Source organism: Brachycentrus maculatus, unplaced genomic scaffold, assembly GCF_059751285.1.
Source record: "Brachycentrus maculatus isolate JH-2025_06_01 unplaced genomic scaffold, ASM5975128v1 h1tg000337l, whole genome shotgun sequence".
NCBI classification, from domain to species: Eukaryota; Metazoa; Arthropoda; class Insecta; order Trichoptera; family Brachycentridae; genus Brachycentrus; species Brachycentrus maculatus.
In genome coordinates this window covers 93784-121056 of record NW_028281086.1, presented here as the reverse complement: position 1 = coordinate 121056, position 27273 = coordinate 93784, and the positions used below count along the sequence as shown (strand labels likewise).

Here is a 27273-nt window from a genome sequence, read left to right as displayed (position 1 = left end):
ACCTTGTTCTTGAATTACGAGAACTTCACTAGAGACATCTATTGGTGAGATGTAAAGAAGCTTTTTTATTAAGCAGAAACTCTTATATTAGTATGTGAGATCCGAATCCTGGATTATAATCACACACATGAGAAACGCCAGAAAATACCATTTTCATTTTTATTATTAAGCTTATAATTCGACCAGATATATTTGCAGTCTAAAAACATTTCAGTGCTCGCTACTGTATATATTTATTAAACATAATTATACATTTGTAAATGATATTTATACATTTGAGTAGTGTTGTTGGCAATCACGGTCAGAATGATGAATTTTACAAGCATATAAAGTGTTCACTTAAACCAACCTACGATGGATCGTAAATCAAGTGAATACCCAGCCATATATACCTCATCTATGTTGAGATATGAATATGTGACTGGTAACTTTTCCATATCAATAAATTTTTCGTGATGAAAATTTTCAGTATACACTCTTTCAACAACCTATCAACATGCTGTATGAAAACGTCAATTAGAATTATTTCGGGCGGTGTGGTTCGGAACCAGTCCACTAATATCAGCGGAATCTCTTCTCTCTTGTCAGCCGAGATCCCACCCCTATAAATTGTGAAGCCTTCCACCCCTTCCATTAGCGAGGGGGGTAGCTTGTGTGCTAACCCAACAAAGAAAATGCATCCTGTAATCACCTATGCAGGAAGCTATATGGAGTAGCCACCTGGTGGAAGATTAAAGAAATTGCGTTTATTTTAATTATTGGGTAATGTATCCAAATTAAAACAAGATTATTGGATCGAATTTCACGCAAGTCTCCAAGCACAAGAACGTAGTCTCTTTTATGGAACGCACAGCGTACCTAGTAAAATATATTTTATAAGCAAAAATATCTAGTTAATGAATCTCAAACCCTTATCCGCACCCCAATGGTGCATAGGGCACTGCATTATATAAACACAGTGTAATCTTGATCGTTAACACACGAAGGAAAGGTGATCAGCCCTCCGCTTCAGGTACCAGTCCAGGGTAATATTGAATAAATATTAGAATGAAAAAATCACTTATATTTATTTGACCCCCCCCTGGGAATCGAACCCGGGACCTCCAGAACGGTAGCCGAGCGTGCTGACCATTACACTACAGAGTTGGACGAGTTAATGAATAAAAATGTAATATTTTTTGTACCTATATTAAATAAAAAAAAACATTGAACAAAATTATTGTTTTTTTCTAAAAAGCGTCATACTTGTTTACTAGTAAATCACATAAAAAAAAGATGTTACACAAAAAATCTTTTGTCACAGTATGTGTAACTGAGTGTGTGGAACCACATTAATTACTATATTTGCTGTCGTAAATTAAATGCTTATTTCCTTTATCCTTTATTAACGGCGAAAAGCTGTTCGCGTAAATCCGAATTTAATGTCATACCGACTTCGAGACATTCGATGTTATAGCAAATAAAAGTTCGATTCCAGCTGTGATTACAAATATCGTTAAAGGCTAAGATGAATCAACTAAACGGCGTTTAATAAAAATACATCAATCTTTGGAAAATAATGTGAAAAATGATAATATTTTGAGTGTGTTAAATTGTTTGTTTAAAAATCTGGGTTTTGTTCACTTGGGAGTTATTTGTATAATATATTGATATCTCAAATTCAAAACTCAAAAGAAGATGAATATGAAATTCTGGGTATTATTAACAGGGGTTAAGAGCTATCATAGGTGAAATGTGAACATGAAAGTGACTAATTTATACACATTCAGAATATTTGGGCTCTCAAAGTATTGTGAATAAAATAACTGGTCAAAATATTGAATTAAATCATATTGAAAATCATATTTTTATGGTCTCCTAGTATGTAAAATAATTGGAAAGAATCTTAAAAACATTTCATAAAAGACTCTGCTGAAAAACTACTTACTCAACTCAACCATAGATGGTGCCGATAATTTAAATGTAATGGTGTCAATTGAAGGAAAAATACAACCTCCGAAATATGAGTAGAACCATGGGTAGAATTAGTAAAGGTAGAGGAGAGGCAATTGAGATGGTATGGGCACATAAGACGTAGAGGACCTTAGCATATTGTAAACCAGGCGATCACCATGGATCTTTCTCGAAAGACATCTAGTGGAAGACCAAAAAATTCATGGATGCTACAGAAAGATAACATAATTCAAAGGCATAATCTAGGTGACATTACATATGATAGAACGACCTACAACCCTAGGACGAGGAGAGCTAATCATAAAGTATGGATCTAGGAAAAAGAAGAAGATTCAAGGTATCAAATTTATCTTATAAAACGATTGAAGGTGTCCATATAAAAAAAAATCTTCGTATTTTACTGAAATGTATTTCAGCTGCCTTAACTGAAAATTCTCCATCGTATTTTCTTTCAGCGAGCCACATATTTTCAGTAATGTAAAAGTGTTCACATATTTACAGAGGGGTGGTTTCAGGATAGTATTTCACGAAACGCGATGATAAAGAGGAAAAGAGGGGGAAATGATGCTTTCCCGTGACTTCCGGCTAAAATGCGTTCCTTTTTCAAAACGCCTCCTCTTGACAAAACGCATTTCCGCTTACGCGGGAAAATGTTTTACGCTCATATTAAATATGACGTTACGTTCTTATTGGGAGAAGCTATAAAGAACCTATAAATTACTTTAAAAAATGCGCTATATTTTATTTTTGTATGTTTATTTACAAATTTATTTTCTGTTTTTTCAATATTTTTTAATTAAAATATTATAATTTTTAACTTACACCATATTCTATGGTGCATAGGGCACTGCTTCGTACAGAAGCAATGTTATCTTGATTGTTAAATACATGAAGGAAAGGTGTTCAATCAGCCTTGCGCTTCATGCTTCATGTCCATGATAATATTAAATAAATATTATTATGACAAATCGTTCTATATATTTTGACCCTCCCGGGAATCGATCTTGAAATCTCCAGTACGGCAGCCAAATATGCTAACCATTTTACTTCGCAGAGACGCGAGATAGAATATGTAAAATAACAAAAAACTTTGGACATTATTTCGTTAAAAATCTAAATAGTACCTACACAATAATAAGTTTTGTTAAATGTATTATGTGGAAAAGAAATTATAAATGTCTTTAAACAATATCAATTAAGTTTTGTTAAATACATAATACTATACAGTTGAAATTTCAAATTTTTCTGAGTTATTATGATGTTAAAATACGAGTGTATTTCATATTATTTTTTGACATCTCATCAAAGATGAAGAAGAATATGGAAGTCTGGGCATTTACGGAGCTGACGTCAAAGGCTGGTTTAAGTGATCACTTTACATACGTGTAACATTCACCAACTCTACCCATTATTGACAACCACACCACTCAAATTCTTGGAAGTTCTATATATATGAACCAATTTAGAAACCTTGTTCTTGAATCACTAGAACTTCACTAGAGACATCTATTAGTGAGATGTAATGAAGCTTTTTACTAAGCAGAAACTCTTATATTAGTATGTGAGGTTCGAATCCTGGATTATTATATTTACGAGTATATTTAATATCATAATTGCAGTTTGTTTTAAAATCTCAAATGTTGATAAGTATGTAATAGTTGATGTAATAGAAATAACAGTTAAACAAATTATGAGGCGAATGTAGTGTGAAATAAGAGCAGAAAAAGACTGAGAAAAATCGAAAATTATTTAAAAGTAAAGTATTTCAAATGCCATACTAGTCAGGTCAGGAGTCGGAATAATCGGCGGGTATTATGAGGCGACATTATGAAGCATGTGGAAGAGGCGGAGATTATTTGGAAAGACATAGTGTTGTGGCATTCTATTCTCTCTGCCTACTCGCTGCATGAAGCGGCGTGATGGTTAGTAAGTTTTTACTTTTAATCTATTTTTACAGTGCGCTTTTTATTTGCAATAGTTTAACTCACGTGTTAAGCCGGTTGCATCACCAGGCGCTCAGCCAATTGCCACACTGAATCTGTGAAACCGGTACTTTTCGTAATACCATCATAATACAAGCTCTACTCGCATGCATATAGATTGTTTTACTTTGGAATAGTTTAGAAGTTCAGTTATTCAAATTATCTACTTATTCAGTCGTTGATAGATAGAATATATAGGCAGTGCCGATGTTTGCTACGATTATAAATAATAACTTTGTTAAAATAATTTCTGTTACGATTTACGTAAAATTAGGGTATGAAATTGTCGATTAAACCTTCAAAAGGTGCATTAATTATCTCACTTTGTATTGTATTTTCTGCTTAGTTTTTTTGAATACTTTCCAAATTATTAGCTTAAAATTCATACCATACTACTCAAATTTAATACAGCGCTCTATTTTAATGCTGGTAAGAGAGGCGGTAGTATTAAAATAGTTTACGTTAGACAAAAGGATCTAAATTGCTCTATAATTATATTAAAATAAACGTTAAACTTCAATATTAAGTTACGGAACTCCGTAAGAATTAAACGAATAATCGCGTAGAAGTCAGACTTGCAAGGACTTGGAGCAATTTGTATGCAAATAAGGCTTCCCACAGGAGGATAAGGGCGTCTCGATGCATCCTGTGGGCGACATCTAGTAGAACTAAATTAATATAACAACGGACGTTTTCACAGGTTTTATTGTTTCACCATTCCCAGCTACCGATGGCGACGTTTGCCAGAACTCTTATTGAAAAAAGATTGTGATTTTTTTGTACTTACCCATGAGATTCCAAGATGATTTTTGATTAGCATAATTGGTACATACCTGAAATGAAATAAACAGTGTTAATATTGGTGATAGCTTTTACGGTTAATAAAGGCATTTAAAGACGGTGCTTTACATAAAGTGCATACATTATAATCTACCATCTGATACAATTAAAGAACAAGATTCTGTAATTTTACCCATTCGTTTTATGGGCGTCTGTTGAAGATGTGGTAGTTATGATTAGAAGATAGATAAAAGGTGAAATTTTTAATTGGTAATGTAAATAAGCCGAGATATAAGTAAATGAATATTTTATACTAAAGAAATATTATTGTATACATTAAAATATTTTAAATTTAAATGTGGTTTAACATGCAATTTCACCGAGATTTATTATTATTTTAATTTTATTGAATACGTTTTTTTAAGTCACGATAAAATTATTTACTAGCTGTTTGGAAAATCGTTGCTGTGGGTCAATGTAGGTTAAAAGGAAAGAAAGACAGGAGATGGCATGCATTTCTATGTTAAATTTTTCAAAGCTAGTGGGTATATGATTTTTTAGGATCTGTCAAGAGCCTAAAATACTGAAAAAAAAAAATGGCTATCCGCCAAGAACAAAGTTTAGTATTGCATGTGATGTAAATAAGTTCAATGGATGGCGATGCTATTAAGGTGAAAACTATTTTTTTTAACTGTATTTACAATGTATAGAAGATAGAACTCCTGTAATTAGAGATAATCCAGATTTTGTGAACAAGTATTTGAACACACTCAAAATGTTGTAAATTCAATGCTATATTCTACCAATAGACAATATGATTGTGGAAACAACTTTATGTATTTAATTACTGAGGTTGGTGACGAATTCCGTTTCTATTATCAAAGTTTTAGATTGAAGTAATAAATAAGTAAATGAGGAATTTTCCTAGCGTAAACCACGAGGATCCAAACGACTTTCAAGATGGCGGCCAATTAACTACGACTATTTGGTGAAATTAGATCGCACCGCCTCAAGGGACTACTGTTCATCAATTTTAAGAATAATTTCATCAAACGAGATGCAATGCGGGAATATATATTGTTTATTTTTATGAACATATTGATGGCTTAGTTCCACAAAGCTGCAACGGATTAGTAATAAGTGGATATTACTTAATCTTTAAGTAACTCAGAAATAAAATATTAATATAAGTTTTTTTATGAAACCTACTGACTGGGATATTATAAGTATTCAAGAGTATTTAAAAATTATTTAACATTGCTTAGTGAATAATATTTTTAATGTATTTTCCATTAATTTAAATATATAATAGGAAAAAGGGGATGTTATTTACATAAAGTAATATTATTCTATCCCAAAATGAGTCAATGCTGACTCAATGGAAAAATCCTATAAAGGAAATTTTGTAATAATATATATTCCTTCTTCTTTTAACCATTATCTGTAGGAAACAGTGCATAGGGTAATATGTACATCGTTTTGACGTAGCATCGGTACTGATCAACTAATGATCGTTACCTTCATGAATTCAAGGTGATGATCAATCTTGTCCTTCTGTTATTAATCTGGCCAGGATAATATTGAATAAATATCTGAGTGAAAAACATTTATATTAATTTTTATAAATATTTATAGAATTTATTGTGATGAGTGACTTTTACTTTTTTTTTACAATAATGTAAAGATTTTTATCCACCGGTTTCGAGACTTACTCGTCTCTTCATCAGGACAATCATTGCACCAGCATGTAAACAATACCACACTTCACTTACATCTCCCAAGTGCATGTCAGACCTTGGCGTTTAGTGCATGTTGTTCGGCAACCTTACAGACGACCAAAAAAGCATGTGTAGTTGTAAGTGTGTGAATAGTGCTATGGTAGTGACGTATATATATTGTAGGGTATGTCTCGTAACCGGTAGACTAAAATCTCAGTGAGTGGTTATATAGCACTATTACTTAATTTTTTGTTTAAAAAAGTAAAAAAAAGTACTTAAGACGTATATAAACCCGCTAACCATTACGCTACGGAGTTTAACTTATATTGAGGAACATAATATTAAAATTAATTAGTGAAAAACGTGGATGTTTTAAAAACTTTGATACAAAATTACATAAAATATTCACGAACGAGGTGCAGTATTAAAAGGATGCATTAAATGCTAGGGGAAAGAGCATTTTCTTAATTAAATAAAACATAAGAAGTGAAGAGACTTGATTAGAATGAAGATCCTGAATAACAATCATTTTAGGGTTCTCCTAATAGCAGGAGCTATCTCCAAATGAAAATGGAATTTTTTAATTTGCCAAATTAATTTAGACAATTAATATAGGGTGCGCATCGTTATTTTTTATATAAGAGGGTGCGAATGGCTATTATTGGGGAGGTTTTTCAAAGTAAACAGTATAATGATAATTTTGTTGCATTTTAAAACTGTTTGTTTAAACATAGTATTTATACCTAACTCCTTAAAGATTATATAAAGGATTATTTAAAAATTAATTTACCATTTTAAATATGTAAAGAATATTTATAGCTAACCTTTATGATACTTATGATGTTACAATAAACGTATTATTGTTGATATCTTAACATAGAGGAATAATTTTTTTAAAATGTAGGTATTTACAGGACTTATACCTGTCATTGGCATCTGCTATAGGAAGAACAAGGCCAGATAGCTTTATACACGCGGATGTTGCTAGTTTTTGATGTTTTAAAAGTTAACAAAATTTAAGAACATTTTATATTTCTCAATTTTTTACTATTTATTTAATATTCTTCCTATTTTTCTGGCTACCATTTTTACAATTATCTACATATACACGTACATACACACGTAAACATTGTATTAAAAATTATATATATATATATATATATATATATATATATATATACTATATATATATATATATATATATATATATATATATATATATATATATATATATATATATATATATATACATATATATATATATATATATATATATATATATATATATATATATATACAGTGGGTGGCCAAATTATTAGGGACACTTGTACTTTTTTGTTATTTTCAAGTTTAAATGAATTTTTTGGTCAAATTAATAAGTTTTAATTATTTTTTCTTATGTATTTTTGTTGCTGGTATCATAATTATTGTTTTGAAGATGTATCAATACTGTGAAATATCAAAAAAGTAAGTTTTTTTTCATTTGGATGTTGATAAGTGAAAAATGATATTGGTGTGAGCTCAGTTAATATTTTTTTAAACCATTTTTCTGTAAGTTTTTTGAGTTCAAGACTATAAAAACGTAAGTGTTGTTTAATAATTTATTAGTTTTGCTAATTCAATAAGTTAATTTCAATAAATTTTTAAATAAAATTCAATTAAGTTTGAACTGAACCATAATATTCTCAATTTAAGTATGGGCAAATCTTCAAACATATCTCCGAGAATATATAGGGAAATTATAACCTTACTACTTCATTCCACATATTTTCAGAGAGAAATAGCAGCACTTACAGATGTTTTGAAGTCAGGAGTCCATCGGATTTAAAGAAAAATTGATAAAAACCTGCGTCTAGAATCAGCCCGCGTCGGAAAAAAAGGCAGAAAAAGCATCACAACTCCGCGTGGTGCCCATAAAATCAGGAACATCTATTTCCAAAATCGTAAAAAGTCTGTTGATTGTCTAATTGTTGTTGATTTTTGTTGATAAACGATGAAGGAATCAACGTATCCAAAAGGACAGTTCAGAGACGGTTAGTTGAAGTAAATCTAATGGGTCGACGTCCAACCAAAAAACTACGCCTGACTGAGGCATGAAGAAAAAACGACTCCTATGGGCCAAAGAACACCGGAATGTAACTGTTTCGGACTAGATTCGAATATTTATGGCTTGTATTCGTATAATAAATTAAGAAGATAAAAAATTTATGTATTTTTGCAATTATGGTAATACATTACAGGTCTGCTTCTTGGACGAGTCAACATTAAAAATTTTGGTGGGAAAAACTTCATTTTTCCGACGTGGCCCAGGAGAAAAATTCCACACAGACTGCCTTGTGGAGATGGTTAAAAATACCCTGTCAGCATAATGTTGTGGTCCGTAATCTCATTTAAGGGTATGGGATGCCTCTTTATCATGGAAGGGACCATGAGGCAAGAATAGTACCAGCGAGTACTGAAAAGTCGACTCCAGCCGAGGCTCAAGAATGGTTCCCTGGCGATGAAAAGTATGTGTTAATGCATGACTCGGTATTGTGTCATAAACCCAGGAGTGTTATTACATTTCTGGCTGAAAAAAGCCTCTGTGTTTTGCCTTACCCGGGGAATTAGCTAGATATGAACCCCATTGAAAACCTTTGGGAACTAACGAAACGTGAGATTGCTAAAGAAGTCATCACCACTAAGCGGCAAATGATAGAAACTCTTATCAGAGTATGGCATAATAACCCTAATCTCTGGCACAATGCAAAAATCTGCATTAAAAAGTATGCCCTGACGTTTGGAGGTTGTAATCGCAGCAAAGGGTGTTATTACTAAAAATTAAGATTTTTTCGAAATTGTTGAATAATCACTTATTATGATAAAAATAAATTGGTATTATTAAATCCATGATAATATAGTTTCTAAATTCTAAATAAAGCACCTTAATCAATAAAAAAATATTCAAAAAACCAAATTACTTGCTCATTAAATTCATTTAATAATGAAAATTACAGGAAATTCGAAGTGTCCCTAATAATATGGCCACCCACTGTATATATATATATATATATATATATATATATATATATATATATATATATATATATATATATATATATATATATATCCATATATATATATATATATTTTTTTTTTTATTATTAAACACTTATATATACGACTAGTTTCGAAAACATACAGATGTTTTCATCTTCTGGTAAAAATGAAAACTTACGAACAAAAAATATTAAGGGGTATACATAGTTTAATAAATATAGGGAAAGGGAGTTAAGGTTGAAAATATTTAGGGGTATATTTAGGTTTATTAACCTATATATACCCCTAAATATTTTTGTTCGTTAGTTTTAATTTTTCCAGAATATGAAAACATTTGTAGGTTTTCGAAACAACTCGTATATATAAATAAAACTCATTAAGTGGTATATTCAAGTATTTAATTTAAAAAAAAATCAACATGTCATTCCACAAAGTATATGCCAAATCAATAAATAATAAAATAAATATTATATATGGACGAATTTTTTTGTTTGTGTTTGAAATATTAAAATGAGAGAATGTGATATACGATAGATTGACGAAGGGAATGATGAGAACACAAGAAGTAGAAGGAAAATAGTTAAATTCTAGATTCACGACATTATTTTTATTATTTTCAAATTCTTGTTTATAAACCTGAGTTTCTCATGGTTGTCAATCATGGGTAGAATGGTGAATGTAACACGTTTTTAAAGTAATCACTTAACCAGCCTATGACAGATCATAAGTTCTGTAATACCCAGACTTCCATATTTTTCTTCATCTTTCTTGAGATGTCTAAATATATATTCAAGACTGTCTTTGAAGACCAATTAAAACTAAATTTAAATAAAATATTAGATTTAAAAACCACCCTAAGGAAGTTTAAAAGCAAAACTTTTCCGAATGTAAAACGAAGGTCCATTTGAAACGGACGGTAAAGTTTTGATATAGTAAAGTTTGCAGAAGTGTCACTTGGCGTCTGCGTCTTGCTTTGGGATGGTCGTTCAACCACCCTCCTCCTAAGGGTAGGAGTCGGGATCAGGCTGCATCGGAGTGCAATGATTTATTCAGCGCATTAATGTGCGAGTGCTACTTCCAACCCCAATTTTATTTTTACGTTTCGGCTTAGATTTAGTTTAAAGTTTTAGACATCTCAACATAGATCAAGAAGAATATTTAAATCTGGTTATTTATATGGCTTACGACTCATAAGCTGGTTAAATTATCACTTTACACACTTGCAACATTTACCATGCAACGATTGTGATATCAAAAAGATTATTATTTATAAAAAAAATTAAAAACCCGCAAAGCTCCTACTTTAAGAGGCTTGTCTGTTGATAGGGTAGTAAGGATACGGAGGGTTAGTGTGAAAAATACATCACGGATACTCAGACCCATAGATTTTTTTTCTTGAATTCATTTTGCAATTGACGGGAATCGAACCCGCAACGCCAGTTTCACAGTTGAGCGTCTACCCTACTACGCCACGGCGCTTATCATGATTTCATAATTAATTCTGCAGTCACTTTGTGGCAAAATCTACCCATTTTTAATTTATGTTTTGCTTAGAAAATACCACTTTTTCTTATAATCTATTGTGACACGTATATCGATGCATTCCGCATTCTTTTCAAACGTTGTTTTGTATTTATTAAATAAAACTGATACGAAAAATAAAAGAGATTCAATAAACCTGGAGCATAAAATTTGCAATTGTGGGCTAAATATACTAGCTCTTAGGACAAAAAATGTTTTTTATTTCATTATTTATTATATCTCAAAAGTTGCAGAAGAATATGGAAGTCTAAGCTGGCTGGTTTTAAGGTGAAGAATATTTGCAAAGAAAGAGTTTATTTATATGTTTATTTTGTTTTAATTTTATTTTATTTGCAATTTTAGCCATGGATGATACTTTTTTTATATTTGCTCAAAAATGGTGTATTTAAATTTATTTCATTGCAATAAAATTAATAATTAGGAGTTAATTACATATTTCTCTTAACCTTCTAATAGGGATAAGGGCATTTATTTCAGATTTCAAGAAAGATTTTATATCTAACTCAAAGTGCAAGTGTTGACATCTAAGGGATGTTGAATTTCTCCAGGGGTACTAAGATTAATATATCACGTGGGTGGAGGGTGGCCGGGGGGGGGTGACAGGTGTAGAAGGGGGTGGGTTCGAGTTTTACTCGTGGGGATGAAATATTGTCATACGAAGCAGACTGGAGAATTCTTCAAGGAATTCTTAGCGTCTTCGCGAGCGAAGCAATAATAGGCATGGCTTTTTAAATAGAAAAATGTAGCGTAATGATGTTTTATTAAATTCTTTGTGAATTCTTGTCCGCCTCTGTAGTACAACGGTAAGCATGTTTAGTTATCCATGCTAGAGGCCTTGGGTTCGATTTTGAGATGGGTCAAAATAAATATTATTGAATTTTCTCTTTGAATATATTTGATGTTACCCTTGCCTAGTGCGGATAAAGTTTGGAATGTTTACAATGAATTGCAATTAAGAAAGCATTGATTTATTTAAAACTTACTTTGAATACAAGGACTTTTAAATTTTTCCTAATTTATTTCGAGATGTAAAAATGTAAGAATAGCTCGTAAGTGAGAAAAGCTGGATTTGTGAACAAGTATTTAGACCCACCCAAAACTGTTGTGAAATAAAAGTAATTTTTTTCTGCAATATAATATTTATTTAATATACCTTGGATTGGAACCTGTAACGGTACTAAAGATCAAAATAGCGCTATTTTGAGACCATACAGTCTTCTATGCACTAGATGTGCAATAGATGCAGATAAGAGCAAGAATAAGGTAGATGGTGATTTTACAACAACAAGAAAAGTGTGGTATATAGATATTTTTTAATTTCATTAATTGATACGTCGGTCACTTTAAGGTAATATTGATCCATTTTCAATTAAAATTTGATTTGGTTAATACAAGAGGTATTTATAAAATATTTTGATAAAAGAGGTATTTATTAAGTTAAATTAAAAATAAATTTTCAATTAGTTCAGCTAGAAAGGCAGACAATACTTCTTGAATAAAAATAGAACCAATACTTCAAACCATATTCAGTGCTGGCTTCGCTAGTTTAGAGGTTTCTAAGCGATTCTATTCACCACGTAAGGAGTAAGCGACATCTGTATGCGGCCCATAAAATATATAGATCGAGACAAGAATATATTATTCTCGGAATTTCGAATGACAAGGGGAAGGAAAATCCATAGTTCGTGGATTACCATCATCTAAGGGCGCATTAAAGCCTCCATACAGTCCTCCCCATGTGTACAGGAAAATATCATAAGATAATATTACCGTGGTAAGGTGAATTATTAGTTATTATAAGGTGGCGGTGTAAATCACAAAACACCATGCATTTGTAATTTGATAAGGGATCCAAATAAAAGTATATATTATTTAAATATATTTATAATAAATTAAATATATGTATATTATCCACTGACACTTCGTGATGGAATTGCATTTTTAATTTATTATTAGATTAAAACCAATATTTTTAGCTTTTCCACTTTTTTATTTGACCAGCGACCGGGTTTCGTCGTTACCGACATCATCAGACTGGTCTGATGATGTCGGTAACGACGAAACCCGGTCGCTGGTCAAATAAAAAAGTGGAAAAGCTAAAAATATTGGTTTTAATCTAATAATAAATTAAATATATGTTTATTGAAAGATTTAGATATCAATTCTAGATATTAATTCAAGACTATCAACAAAGATGCAGGAATTCAGTATTATTATTCAAGACTTTCAACAAGAAAAATAAATTCATGAAATAAATTCAAGGCTATCAACAAAAATTAAGAAATTTAGGATATTTTTTCAAGACTGTCAATAAAGATGACGAAATTCAGTATATTTATTCAAGATTATCAACAAATATGAAGAAATTCGTGACATTGATTTGAAACTCTCAACAAAAATAAATAAATTAATGATATTAATTGAAGACTTTCAACAAAAATGGAGGAATTTAGTTTATTTCTTGAAGGCAATCACTAAAAATTAAGAAAATCATGAAATTTATTCAAAACTATAAACAAAGATGATATATCCATATTCAAAATCATGATTCAAAATTATCAATAAATACGAAGAGATTCAAAATATTGATCCAAACTATCGAAGAATAATACTCATCAACTGACAACTACGTTACTTAAATTATGGTAAGTTGTACAAATGCTTCGATTGAAAACATCCATATTTAGGAAAAAACCTTCATCTGTGACATCTGTGATTGAAATAAGAAAGTTAACAGAATTCCTTCTTTAAGTGAATTTAATTGTTTTTCAGAATTATTTCGAATGTTAAAAACACCAACAAATAATTAATGCAGAGCAAAATATTTCATAAGAGCAATAAGATTACTTTGAGGCAAACAAGTGCCGAAGATGTTAAATTTATTATAACGAAATCGTTTAAAAGGATTCCCCACTGAGACACCCTCTCAGCCCTAATCTCGGCCTTCAGGCGATATAAAAGTTTACCAGATGCAAACGGAATAGGGTGAATATTGAGGGTTGCATTCGAATACGAGTTCTCACGAATCAACAGAAAAATAATATCAAAAAGTAAATTATTTAAATTAATTAAAATCTGCTTACGTGTGCAATATACTAGTAAGTATTATTTAAATTTAAAAATTAACATATTTATTTTCTACAAAACATATACTTTTAATTTCAAATTTAAATTAACATGTTTTCACTGCGTTATCTCGTTCTGAGAGGCACATTTAAGAATATTTACTTATAAAATTGTTTGATAAGTAATTTGTCTATCATAAGTCATGCAATAAAAGCAGAATGATACGATCTATATCAAATCTACCCACCTCTATTTTCTATTTATGAATAGCTCTTTAAAACGAAGTTTAATTTTCTTTATTTAATGGTTTTATGGATAGTGAAGCCAAGTTATACAGCTTTATTTTGTAATATTTAATCTTTTTTTTTTACACCAAACAATGTTTTTATTTGCTTTGTTTGGGGTGTTTTTGATCTTGTGATTCTACGAGTATGTACATATGTCTTCTATATACATAGGTGTCAACTATTTTTTTTTTGGTTATTTATGGGTTTTGCTAAAAGGTGCTTTTTTGTGATTTGTGTGAGTAATTCTTATATACAATATATTGGTTTGGGATTATTGGTGTATAGTTGTATGTATGTTATTTGTAGAGCTTTTTTTTTCAAATGGTCCGATTTTATTGCATTATAAAAACAAATCTAATTTGTATTTTGACACATGTTTCGATGCATTTCGCATCATTTTCAAACTTGTAAAAACATATTCCTATGTACAGATTTTTTTCTTTTCGTACTATATTATATCACGACATTTGTCTTGCTTATGTAAGTATGGTATGGAGATAAGTAAGTGGAAAAAATACCTAAATTTTATGTTTAAAACATGTTTAGAGACTGTTTCCTGAATTGTTGAATGCCTGAGTGAGAATAAATGTTAGAATTATGGGGGTTGAATGTAATGAGACAGCGAAATGATGCTCCATGATCTTCTCTGGATATTTTCATGGGGGAGGGTGCACTATTGCCGGTGGTGTATTGTGTCGATATTTAAACGCAAAGTGCACCATTTAAAGGATTTAGCCGGAAGTAATGGTGTTCAAGGGTAAATAAAGGAGAGTACATAAAATCGGAACAATTTATAGGTATATTAAAATATTAATTTTAAAATTAGTATATACGAATTCGTATAACGCGCGACAATAGCGAAAAAAATAAACTGATATATTATATATAAGTGTTTTTATAGATTTGGTGTTTGATGTATAGAACACAATTTTAATGTTTTAAATGTTTAAATCAAACACTGATTTTAAGAGTTTATTAAATTGTATTTTATTGTTAAAAACACATCAAAATCAATTTTGTGACAATTGTTTTGCCTTGTCATCGCATTGTTTTCAACGATAAAATATAATTTAGTAGACTAAAAAAAAACAGTGTTTGATTTTAACATTTAATAAATAAATACTAGAGGTGCCTCACGAGAGATTAAATCTGTTATTTTTTATACGAAAGAAGATGGAAGTTTGAGCATTCCACGACTTACGGACTTACACGGCATTTGGCTATCTTAAGTGATCAGTTTCCATTATACTTTTTTGATCAGTTTATACACTTGTGTTACGTTCACTATTCTGTATACCATTAAAAATACAAGTTAAACATAAAATATATGATGTAATCCGAAAAAAGATTGTTGACAATTCAATTGTAATTTAAAAGGGCTTACCTCATAGCAGGCGAGTTGTGAAGTAAGTTGTCTAACGGCTCCTCTCCCGAGAGCTTCCCTTTTTCTCTGAGCGCTGAAAAGTCGCAACTCTTTCCTTTCTTCATCCGTCAAGGCGTGGCAATATCGAACCTTGGGGGAAAAATCATATCAAATATTAAAAAATATATATGTAAATTGCCACGGATTCATAATATAATATCATTTCCCATTGAGACTGGTCACTAACTTTATGTTATATTAAATGCTATCATTTTTTATTTTTATTTATTGGATTATTTATATGGCGTCGATTTCGTGAGAAATCATCTCTAAGGCGTTTTACAACATACGATAATTTTAACATTTAAGGGGATATTTGTTAACATAGAATTCATTCCACCGGAGACCACCGGAGGGGTTACATGTCTGTTCACGCCTGATTTTTTTAAAGAACAATCTTTCTAATTGGATATTGGATTTTTTAAAAAGAATATATTATATTTAGAAAAAATAGTTTTGTATTTTCTTTAACTCCTTACCTTTCAATAACTCTTTTCTTTTCAAAACCATATAATTATTTCGAAGAATTTTTTTAAATGCAAAAATGGTGTTTTAAGAGAAAAATCTATTTATTACAAAAGAAAGAAAATTATTTGTTACATAAAAAAATATTACCTAGATTTAGAGAAAATTAAGCTGGGACTTTAAAAATACTGGGCCTTAAAAACGACATCTTTATCACGTCAAATTTATCTAACCTGTCACATTTGGCTTTCGTACGTTAGGGACGGAAAGCCAACACATGTTCATTCAACACAATGGAAATATCATAACGCTACGAAGAAAATTTATAATTAAAAACAAAAAAAAAACTACTAGCAAGACTTAAGTTTTTTACGTTTCAACTGCGGCTACATTGATTTGTAAAAACATTAGGTAGTTAGGTACTACGTAAAATAAAATAAAAAAACCGGAATGACTAGTTATTTTTTTATTTGCAGAATGGGTAAAAACATGACCGGCATGTAAAATAGCGTAAGTGGTTTTTTTCTCATAATACATTATCATAGAGGATCTGTACAAAATACACATTTTTAGTTTGTTATTGTAATATGTGGTATTTTAAAGGGATCAATCTTTGAAAGAGGGAGGAAATTTTATTCAATACTTGAAGGGAGAAGTAAGTGAATTTTAAAAATCACTTCTTACTATTAAGGCTTATTTTATTGTAATGTTTTTTTGCGATTAAAATCACCTAAAAAGAATGCAAAGTTTTTCTTTATTTTAACTACTTTTTCTTAACATTAGTTATTTGTTCCTTTGTTCTTTGTCTTTATGATTTTAATGGTGTCATTAAAAATAATTTTTCACTAGAGAATAATAATATTGCATTTAAAAATTTGTATTTGCTTACTTCGTTGTCGTGTGGAGGGAGTTGTCGTAAGAGTTGCCGAACTCGATGTCTTTCCCCAGCGGAGTTCACGTAGGGAATTTTATCTTCTGGGAGTGAAGAAAAGTACAGATGAACCTGAAAAATAAAAGATTTTTATATTTAATTCCTTTATAACGAAACACATTAACAGTGCCCTCTGACGAGTAAGATGAATATAATAATTACACCCAGAAAAAATATATTTGTACAATAAACTGAATTTGAAAAATTAAATATTTATTTACAAACAATTGAGTAAACAACATTTTGAGCGTGTCCAAATACTTGTTTTTAAATCTAGATTATCTCCAATTATAGGAGTTATTTTTCATATTATTTTTTGACATCTCATCAAAGATGAAGAAGAAAATAAAAAGCTTCTTCACATCTCACCAATAGATGTCTCTAGTGAAGTTCTATTGATACAAGAAAAAGGTTTCTAAATTGGTTCATATATACATATATAGAACTTCCAAGAATTTGAGTAGTGTGGTTGTCAATAATGGGTAGAATTGGTGAATGTTACACGTGTGTAAAGTGATCACTTAAACCAGCCTATTACGGTCGTCAGCCCCGTAAACGCCCCGATTTCCATATTCTTCTTCATCTTTGATGAGATGTAAAAAAATAATTAAGTCAACGATTGGACACGATATTTTTTTTGTTTTTGTTTTTCAATTAGCTTTGAATGTATACATAGTTTCCTTGGTAGAAATGTTTGTTTTTGTGTAGTTCTATACTATTTCCAGTTTATATAATAGAAGGTGCGGTCGTGTTATCTTTCTGACAAGGGTAATTTACATTAATTACGATGTCTAGGATATTTAATAGCACGACTCCATATGGGCTACCATGCGCCTGTCCAATGAAAAAGTATCAGGAAGCCAGGAATGGAAGGAGGTCTGGAGTTCCTTATTACACCAGTTATTATCTAATAAGACTTCCACGTCGAGTCGAGAGCCGTCTACCTCTTCAGAATTCTTGTTATCCGGGTAATATGATTTACAACATCAGCTCACGAGTTTCGTATTTTCGTATTTTAAGAAAGAAAAAAAAACATTTTTCAGATGTTAAAACGCGATTTTAATAAAAAATGTGCATTAAAATATTATTTGAAAAATATTAATTATTTTATTTGTTTGATTAAGATGATCTTAAGCAAAATAAAAAAATAATGTTTGTATAATTAATGGTGTATTAGGGCCTATAACCCTCACGCCGCTTCCTAGCAGAGGTAGGGAGAGAGAATAGAACACCAATTTGTCTTTTCAATCAATCTTCGCCTATTACACATTCATGTATCTCATCATGTACCCACCGATTATTCAAACTCCTGATTTAACCACACCCAAGTCTTTGCAATACTTGATCATGCTATGTTTTCCTCGACCTTTCTCTGCTTTTATTTCCAAACAAAATACATTTACCTTACGAATTTGTTTTAGCGTTTTTTCTCATTCGTTTGCTCCATATGTCCAAATAATCTAAAAACTCATTTCTTAATTTTATCGAAAAGTTTACCTCAGTCTTGCATTCATTCTTTATATCACTATTCAAACATTTATCATATATCTGGTGCTAATAATGATATAATAATCATAAGAAAGCTATTTTTTGCTTTTACGAGTATCTATAAAGAATAACGAATGAAAGCTTAAATATCATGCTTTTATCCATTCAGGATAATGAACGAAAGCTAAAAAAAACAACTACAAAACAACAGCAAAAAATTAATATTTTTTTGGGGAATTACGTAGTATCTGCTATGTAAATACTTGTGTTTTCAGATATGTTAATGTCGTCTCTAAAGGGTGTGTCGATATGAAGTTGGATGTATGCATAAGTAATAAATTTTGAAGTCCAGCAGTGCTTTTGTTTTTATAAAACCGAAAATTCAGTACTGTGTGTGTTCGTGCAATATTTCAAACATGAACTAGCTCTCGACTTGTAGACTGCAAATCTAACTTCAAAATCACATTATTTGAATAAACTTATTTTCAAACTTTTGATACGAATTTTGTTCTTATTTTGCGGATTAAAGTATGAAGTTGGTGCACTATTCACAGCGACGTAATTTATTTAAAAAAATATTTAAAACGAACAAGTGTTGAATTTCATAATTATAATACCAATCGCAGTAAGTTCATCGTACAAAATTTTTAAAATCCATATCTAGAAGCTATATATATAAATATAAATCCATATCTATAATATATGAAGCGAATGTGGTTGGTAATAAAAGCAGAGGAAGAAAGAGTAAAACATTGCAAGACCAAGTATTTCAAATACTGGTCAGGTAAGAATTCGGAATGATCGGCGGGTATGTATGAGGAGATGCACGAATGTTGAAGAGGCGAATATTGTTTGCAAAGACATATAGGCTTGGCGTTCAATTTCCTCTGTCAACCCTTGCCAAGGAGCGGCGTGATGGTTAGTTAGTTAGTTATCAATTTAATCATCATATATGGTGGGTAAAACAATCAATACAATTTCTGGATGCGGTTATTCCTGGTAAAGAAAGTCAAAGAGAAAATTTGATGAAAATAATAGGATTTCATTAGTTGATTCGGCAGTCACTTTGTGATAATATCTGTCAAATTATACTTATAGTTTTACTAACTAAATATAAATAAAAAAATCTATTATGACACTTGTTTCGATACGTTCCGCATCATTTTCATAAGGTGTTTGAAATGGAAAATGGAATGCATCGAAACATGTGTCACAATAGATTTTAAGAAAAAGTGGTATTTACCAATTAAAACAAATAAAATATGGATAGATACTTCCACAAAGTGTTTGCAGAAACAATAAATAAAAATATGTTAATATTTATTTATCGATCAGGTATGCCAAATACTTGAAAGCGGTCAGGTTAGGAGCCGAAACAATCGGCGGGTATGTATGAGGAGATGCATGAACGTGGAAGACGCGAAGAATGTTTGCAAACACAGAGTGGTAGGGCGTTCTATTCTATCTGCCTACTCCTGCGGGGAAGCGGCGTGATGGTTAGTTAGTTAGTTAGTTGTTAATATTTAAAGGATCGAATCTGTGGTTTGTCATTTTTTTTTTACAAAAATGTAAGTATATATTGCTACGTGCAGCGCAGTCAAGGGATAACTGGAGAAGAGTCATTGCTTCTGCAAGGGTCACAACCCTCAGCAATGAGGAATAAGACGGAGAAGAAGTTAGTATATAACCACTCACCGAGTTACTTGAAAGATTCCAGACTAAAATCTCTGTGATTGGTTATTTACTAAATTTTTTGTAAAAAAAAATAATAAAAAATAATTTTTGTTTTAGACTCTTAGAAGAATAGCTTCCTTAGCGAGTTGACGCTGCGGTAAGCCTGTAAGTCGGTAAGTCGGTAAACCATGAATATAACTAAATACTGTCGGTATGGAACGGGATTATTCTGCCCGCGGACTAACATAGGTCACGCTATTACTCGCTTTATAACATTCTGACACGCGATTTTTTCAGCATCTGTAGGTATTTGAACCCTGCATAGCTGGGGCTTTTATCAACCACTAACCCATATGAAAATCATTTATTTATTTAATTAAAATAACAGTTGTATTGGGAATTTTAATGACAGAAAAATGCAAAACAAAACTGTAACATTTCCATCAGGTAAATGAACGGATTATTTGAGATAAGAATAAAGAAGTCATTTACAGGACTTTATATACATTTTGAGAGTGTCCAAATCTTTGTTCACAAATCTGGTTGTTGTTGCAGTCATTTTTGACATCCCAACATGGATAAAAAGTCATCGTCACTTTTGAATAGTGACAAACTGTTCATATCTTTATTTGCTGTTTTAAGGTTAAGACATATGTTTACATATATATACTCGTATATGCATTATGAAACAACAAAAATACAAATAATGTAGATAACAGAGGTATTAAAAAATAATTGTAAAATGTATTTTTTTAGAGATCAAATACCAAATTTGTAAAAACGATAAAAAAGTAAATCATAGAAATAATCGTAATACATATAAAATATAAATAAGGTGAAAAAATATTTTAATTACTTGATGGTCCATATTTTCATCCGTATAGAGCAAATGTATTACCGAAACAAAAGACTCAAGTATGATTGTCCCCAAGTGATATTAAAAATGCACTCAGAATAAATATTACTTAGTTTTCCCCAAATAATGTTTACCTTAAGATAAGAGAACACGATTTAGTTAACGGTAGGTACAATTAATACAATGGAACGCGGTTGGAGAATATGGGTAATTTTGAAGTAGGTAATATTTTACCGCTGTAATGTGCATACACAAATGCATGTAATAACCATAATAGCCTCTTAACACGTATTTCACAATTGATTAAGTAACCTATTAAACAAAAATATTACGTATTGCTGCCGGTGGTACTTCATATAAATTAATTTTACTTCATATATCGCTCACTCCTTTCAACAACGTCATATATCAAAACCTTGATGTTTAAAAATATAATAAAATGTATTAAAAATGAACATCAAGCCACTTATTGAACTCTTTTCTGTGCAACAGATCTTTTTAGGTAAAACCTGAATGTTTTTTCTCCATTTCAAAAATATTGAATACTTATATTAAAAATAAAAATTAACAATTCCTTTATTCAAAATTCAAAAACAACACTCTCTGCCCTGTAGAGGGTAGATATTAAGTTTAAAATATGCCGCTTTTGCTGGGATATAGTACATTTTCCGAAAACATGCACAACTGAAAATTGACGATTTTCGACATATAATATGACGTTGTTGAAAAGAGTGAGCGATATGTAATATTTGAGTAGTTCACTTGCAAACCATGTTATGTTAAAAAAAAGAATATTAAATCTTCTACCGATTTGAGCTTTTTTGAGAGATTTTAGAAAGTGCACTGTCGATCGGCTTAGCAAGTTTTGCAAGAGTATTGATTTTTCTATTCCATTTTATTCCTGATTTGACGAGTTTTGGTAGATTATTTTATGTATGGTCGTTAATATTTTTAACTTTCTACCGTTTGAAGCCATTTTCTAAAAAAAAATAATTTTTTAACATAACTCGGTTTGCAAGTGGACTACTCATTTCAACGAATGCAAGTATATATATATATATATATATATATATATATATATATATATATATATATAAACATATATATCTACCATTCTACCCATGATTGACAACCACGTGCCTTAAATTTTTCATTATATTATCATTATCATGACGCAGTACATATGAGTTCACAACATCCGTGTTTGTCCAATTGAGAAAGCTTTTATTTTCCAGAGACCATTTATTTGGATGCAAGATCAAAAATACCCAGATTAACATATTCTTCTTCATCTTACTTGAGAACCCAAGTATAAATGGAGATAACCCGGATTTATTAACAAGTATTTAGACATACCTACTCAAAATGTAAATAATATTTTTTATATTTCCAAATAGAAGTAAAGGGTACGTAAAAAGCAGGGTAAAATCTAATATGCAAGCAAGCAGAAATTTAATTTTTGAGTAGTTTTCACCGCTTGGAAGTCCTTGATTAAGAATCCACTTAATTAAGAATATCGCCCCCTTTCAGTTTATTCTTACCGGTACAAACTTATTATTTTATGAGCCAAAACGTTTAATGTAGCAAAGGGACTCTGATAAAGTATAATATTAACCTTACATTTACTTGGGGTTCTTTCCTTCCGTTAAGATGAGGTAATTATTGTAATTGTTATGGAGGAAACTTTTCTTTGAATAGCCCCTAAAAAAGAAATGCTTAGAAAATTATCTTAACACTCTCAATATACAGATCTCAAAACCATGTATATAATATTACGGATACAAGAGACGTTTTGAGAAGTAAGAATGTTGAACACAACTATACCAAGATATATCATAGGTATCTGAACTTGAAATTAAACATATATTGATTTTTATAAAGGAAAAAGGAAGTCCGAGCAGCCCAGGGATTACAAACTGGTGTTTGGCTTGCTAAAGTGATTGCTTTACAGACTTGTGTAACGTTCACCATTCTGCCCATCATTGAACTACTTTGTATATACCATATATATGTAATGCTGGTGGATTCCTTTCACTTGCTTGTTCTTAGTTCATAAATTTGACCGATTGTGGTACCATCAGTTGTGAAATTCACAAAGTAACATATATAAATATACATAAATATAAATATCTAAGTAATTATTGATATGTCAACCATAGGGTCAATAATTCAGTGTCTTTTAGAAAAAATAACTACTACTACTACTACTACCATAACGCCGTTTCTCCGCAGGGGTAGGCAGAAAGGTTGGAACGCCACACTCTTGTGTCCTGACATACACTCCTCGCCTCCTTCACATCCATACTTTTGACACAACCAGATTTTAGGTTCTGGTTGATCTGGTCTTGCCGAATATTTTTCAGCCGTTTTCGTTCTGTTCTCCTGTTCACACCTAAAAGTCTTTTTTGGTCGCCCTCGTTCTGTTTTCCCGCTCACTTTCGCCACATATATTTTCTTAGTCATTTTCTCGTTATCCAATCGCTCCACATGTCCATACCACCGTAAATAATTCTTCCTATTATTTTCAATTATTCCTTGTTCAGCCTTATATTCCTTTCTTTTATATTATTAGAAAAAAATAAAATAATAAAAATAGAAAATTCATCAACCCAATAGCCATCAAGCAAGATATGGAATACGGAGGTTCAAAAAATATGTAGTCCAGAGGATAAAGTGAGATGGAGAAGACAGCGAAGACGATTCTGGAATGCCCATGTCAAAATAATGCAAAAATACAGACTGGCCCGAATTGCTCTTCGAGAGAACCCAGACGGAGACGATCACCTGGAAGACCTTCAAAGTGATGGCGTGATAGCTAGCTGTCCACATCACAAGAGACGGATAACAAAATAGACAGATCCTTGAATCTATAAGATGGAAGACGAAGAAGAAGAGGTAGAAAAAGCGTAAGAAGTGTTATTAAAGACGCGAAAAAAACGATTTTATTTTATAATGTGATATCGCTCACAACACTTATTGTGGCTATTTAGGAAGCCGAGGTAACAACTAAAAGAAAATACAGAGCTTCATTTATATTTTTTTTACTTATTTTATCTTTTAACCAATTAATCTTCCCCGTAACTCGAGTCTTTCTTTACCAATTTTCCCTTACATTTCCCGTTTTCCTTACGACCCGAGGGAGCCATTTAATTTTTTGCCTCGGTAAACCTGACGCACTCGAGCGCCTCTAGCGGTGGTTTTTCGAACCGTTTTGACGTTTACCAAACTCTAGGTGTCTGATAAAATATGAAGGTAGTTTTTTGCGTATAATTTAAATATAAGTATATCATATATTCAAATTGTACGCGAATATTATTTAAATTTGCATACAACAATTCATTTATATAATAAAATTATGTAAAATCATACTTGAAACTCTTGCCACAGCTTAAATGTAATTAGATTTAAGTTTTGTACTAATATTTCTTCGTAGAACTACATGTTATAGAATAAAATAACAACTAAATTTAAATTTTTTCCAACATTTTACAAAAACCGTGGAATCGTAAATCATGCGTTGATGTACACTGATATTAATGTATTTTTGTTTAACTACAACGTATGGTTTAAAGAAATAGAAATTATTTGACGACGCATCGCAAACGAATTTACGGATGTTAAACCGCGTATGGGTATATTTATTTACCTTTTCCGATTTTAAATATATTATTTTCCCAGTGCAACAGCTGGCGGCAGTCGAAAAACATATCTATTAGTCGCAATGCACAATCCTGATGCAGTATTCAAATTAATAATGGGCCCTGCGATAGCCGCGTGCATTTTTTATTTGCTCAATTTTCAAAATGGCGGCCGCTGCGAGCTTTGGGGGTGTTTTATTCTGTAATGGATGCAGAATGAAAAATGTAATGTAAATATTTGAACATTTCACCTGGGATACGGCGGAGACGGAATAAATTATGGCGGCTGTGGTTGGAATGACAACTAGCCGCCCCTATCCACAAAGGCAAAGGGATGAAAAGAAGAATATACAAATGTCTGAAAAATATATATGGATAACGATGTGCAAATGTCTACTGAAAATAGAGAAAACCCTTTAGCTCAAAGCTGAAATCTCATCAAGAGATATTATCACAGCGACTGAGAATCTTTTAATTTTTAAATTTTTTTAAATTTAATTTTTACTAAGTAGATACCACCTACTTATTTAAATATAATTATATTTATATATATATATTTATATATAAATATATATATATATATATATATATATATATATATATATATATATATATATATATATATATATATATAAATATATATACATATATATATGTATATATATATATATAAATAAATATATATATATATATATATATATATATATATATATACATATATATATATATATAAATATAAATATATATACATATATATATGTATATATATATATATATATAAATATATATATATATATATATATATATATATATATATATATATATATATATATATATATATATATATATATATATATATATATATATATATATATATATATATATATATATATATATATATATATATATATATATATATATATATATATATATATATATATATATATGTATATATATATATATATATATATATATATATATATATATATATATATATATATATATATATATATATATATATATATATATATATATATATATATATATATATATATATATATATATATATATATATATATATATATATATATATATATATATATATATATGTAATAAAATAACTAGGTACTTACCTATACATTTTATTAAGTACTTACAAATAGTACCTACATAAAACAGTTCTACCAGATGTCGCATGCGTCGCTCAGAATTAAACAAAAGACTTCCGATAATATTATTAACTGTCAGAATCAAATAGATAGATAGATAGATAGATATAAAAATATTATAAAGATAAAATAAGAATAAACTTTAATTATAACTTTAATTACAAAGCAACACATTGTTTATTTTATTATTATACACCCACTTTACATATTATTTACACTTAATTTTCAAAAGGAAAATATTACCACGTTATAAAACGACAATTTTGTTAATCAAAAATAAAGAAACAAAATAAAAATAAAAATGGATACTGCTCCTCAAACATTACAAAACTTACTAGAAAAATTAATACAAAATGCTCAGGTAAGCAAACATCAAAATTTAAAAGATATTTCAGAGAAGTTCATCATTGAAAAATTTACAAGCAAAAATCCTAATGCAAACCAGTGGATGGATATTTTTGAAAAAGAATGTATACGTTTTGAGGTGACAACGGATGAGAAAAAAATTGAAATATTAAGATTGTTTATGGATAAAAGTTGTGAAGATTGGTACAGTTCGATGATGATAAAATTTTCCATGAACTCAGAATGGATAGTATGGAAAAACAACTTTTGTAAAACATTTACAAACAAGGGATGGAACCATGTAATGTTTGCATTATCTTTTAAATATAACGACGGTTCCTTGTTAGACTATGCCATAAGGAAGGAAAAACTTTTGTTGGAGATGAGAAGAACGATCGACATGGGTACCTTAGTAGATCTTATTGTGGCTGGTTTACCAGAATTTATAATTAATAAGATTGATAGAGAAAAATTAGAAGATACAGTCGATTTATTCAATGAAGTAAAAAAACACGAAAACATTGTAAATAAAAAAAGGTTTTCGGATCAAAGAAGATATGGAAATCTAAGAACTAGTGGTAAAATTAAAGATAAAAGTCCATGTAAGATTTGTGAAAAATTAAATAAGGGAACTCGATATCACCCTGAAGTAACGTGCTGGTTTAGAACAAAGGAGGATGATAAGTTTAAATAAAAATACTATCAGACATGTAAACAATTCAGTTATAGAAGCTAAGTTAAACGAAACCGATCAAAAAAACGAATAGTAACACCATTAATAAATGTCAAACTATTACTAAATGATCAAATTGAAATATTTGGAATTTACGATTCAGGTTCAAATGTTTCTCTAATAAATTCTAAGTTATTAAAACTAAAAGGAAAAGGAAACAATATGAATGAAGCAGATTTAGTAA

General features: G+C 30.2%; 1 protein-coding gene across 1 annotated transcript in view; it reads right to left on the bottom strand.

Annotated features, from left to right (window-relative positions):
* LOC148303952 (uncharacterized) overlaps nt 1-27273 on the bottom strand; it is a 225301-nt gene that overhangs the window by 115128 nt on the left and 82900 nt on the right. The window contains exons 3-4 of the mRNA XM_088269087.1: nt 17145-17258; nt 15752-15880 (exon numbers count right to left, since the gene is read on the bottom strand). Coding sequence (XP_088125213.1) covers nt 15752-15880; nt 17145-17258 — 243 coding nt within the window. The remainder of the gene's footprint in view (nt 1-15751; nt 15881-17144; nt 17259-27273) is intronic.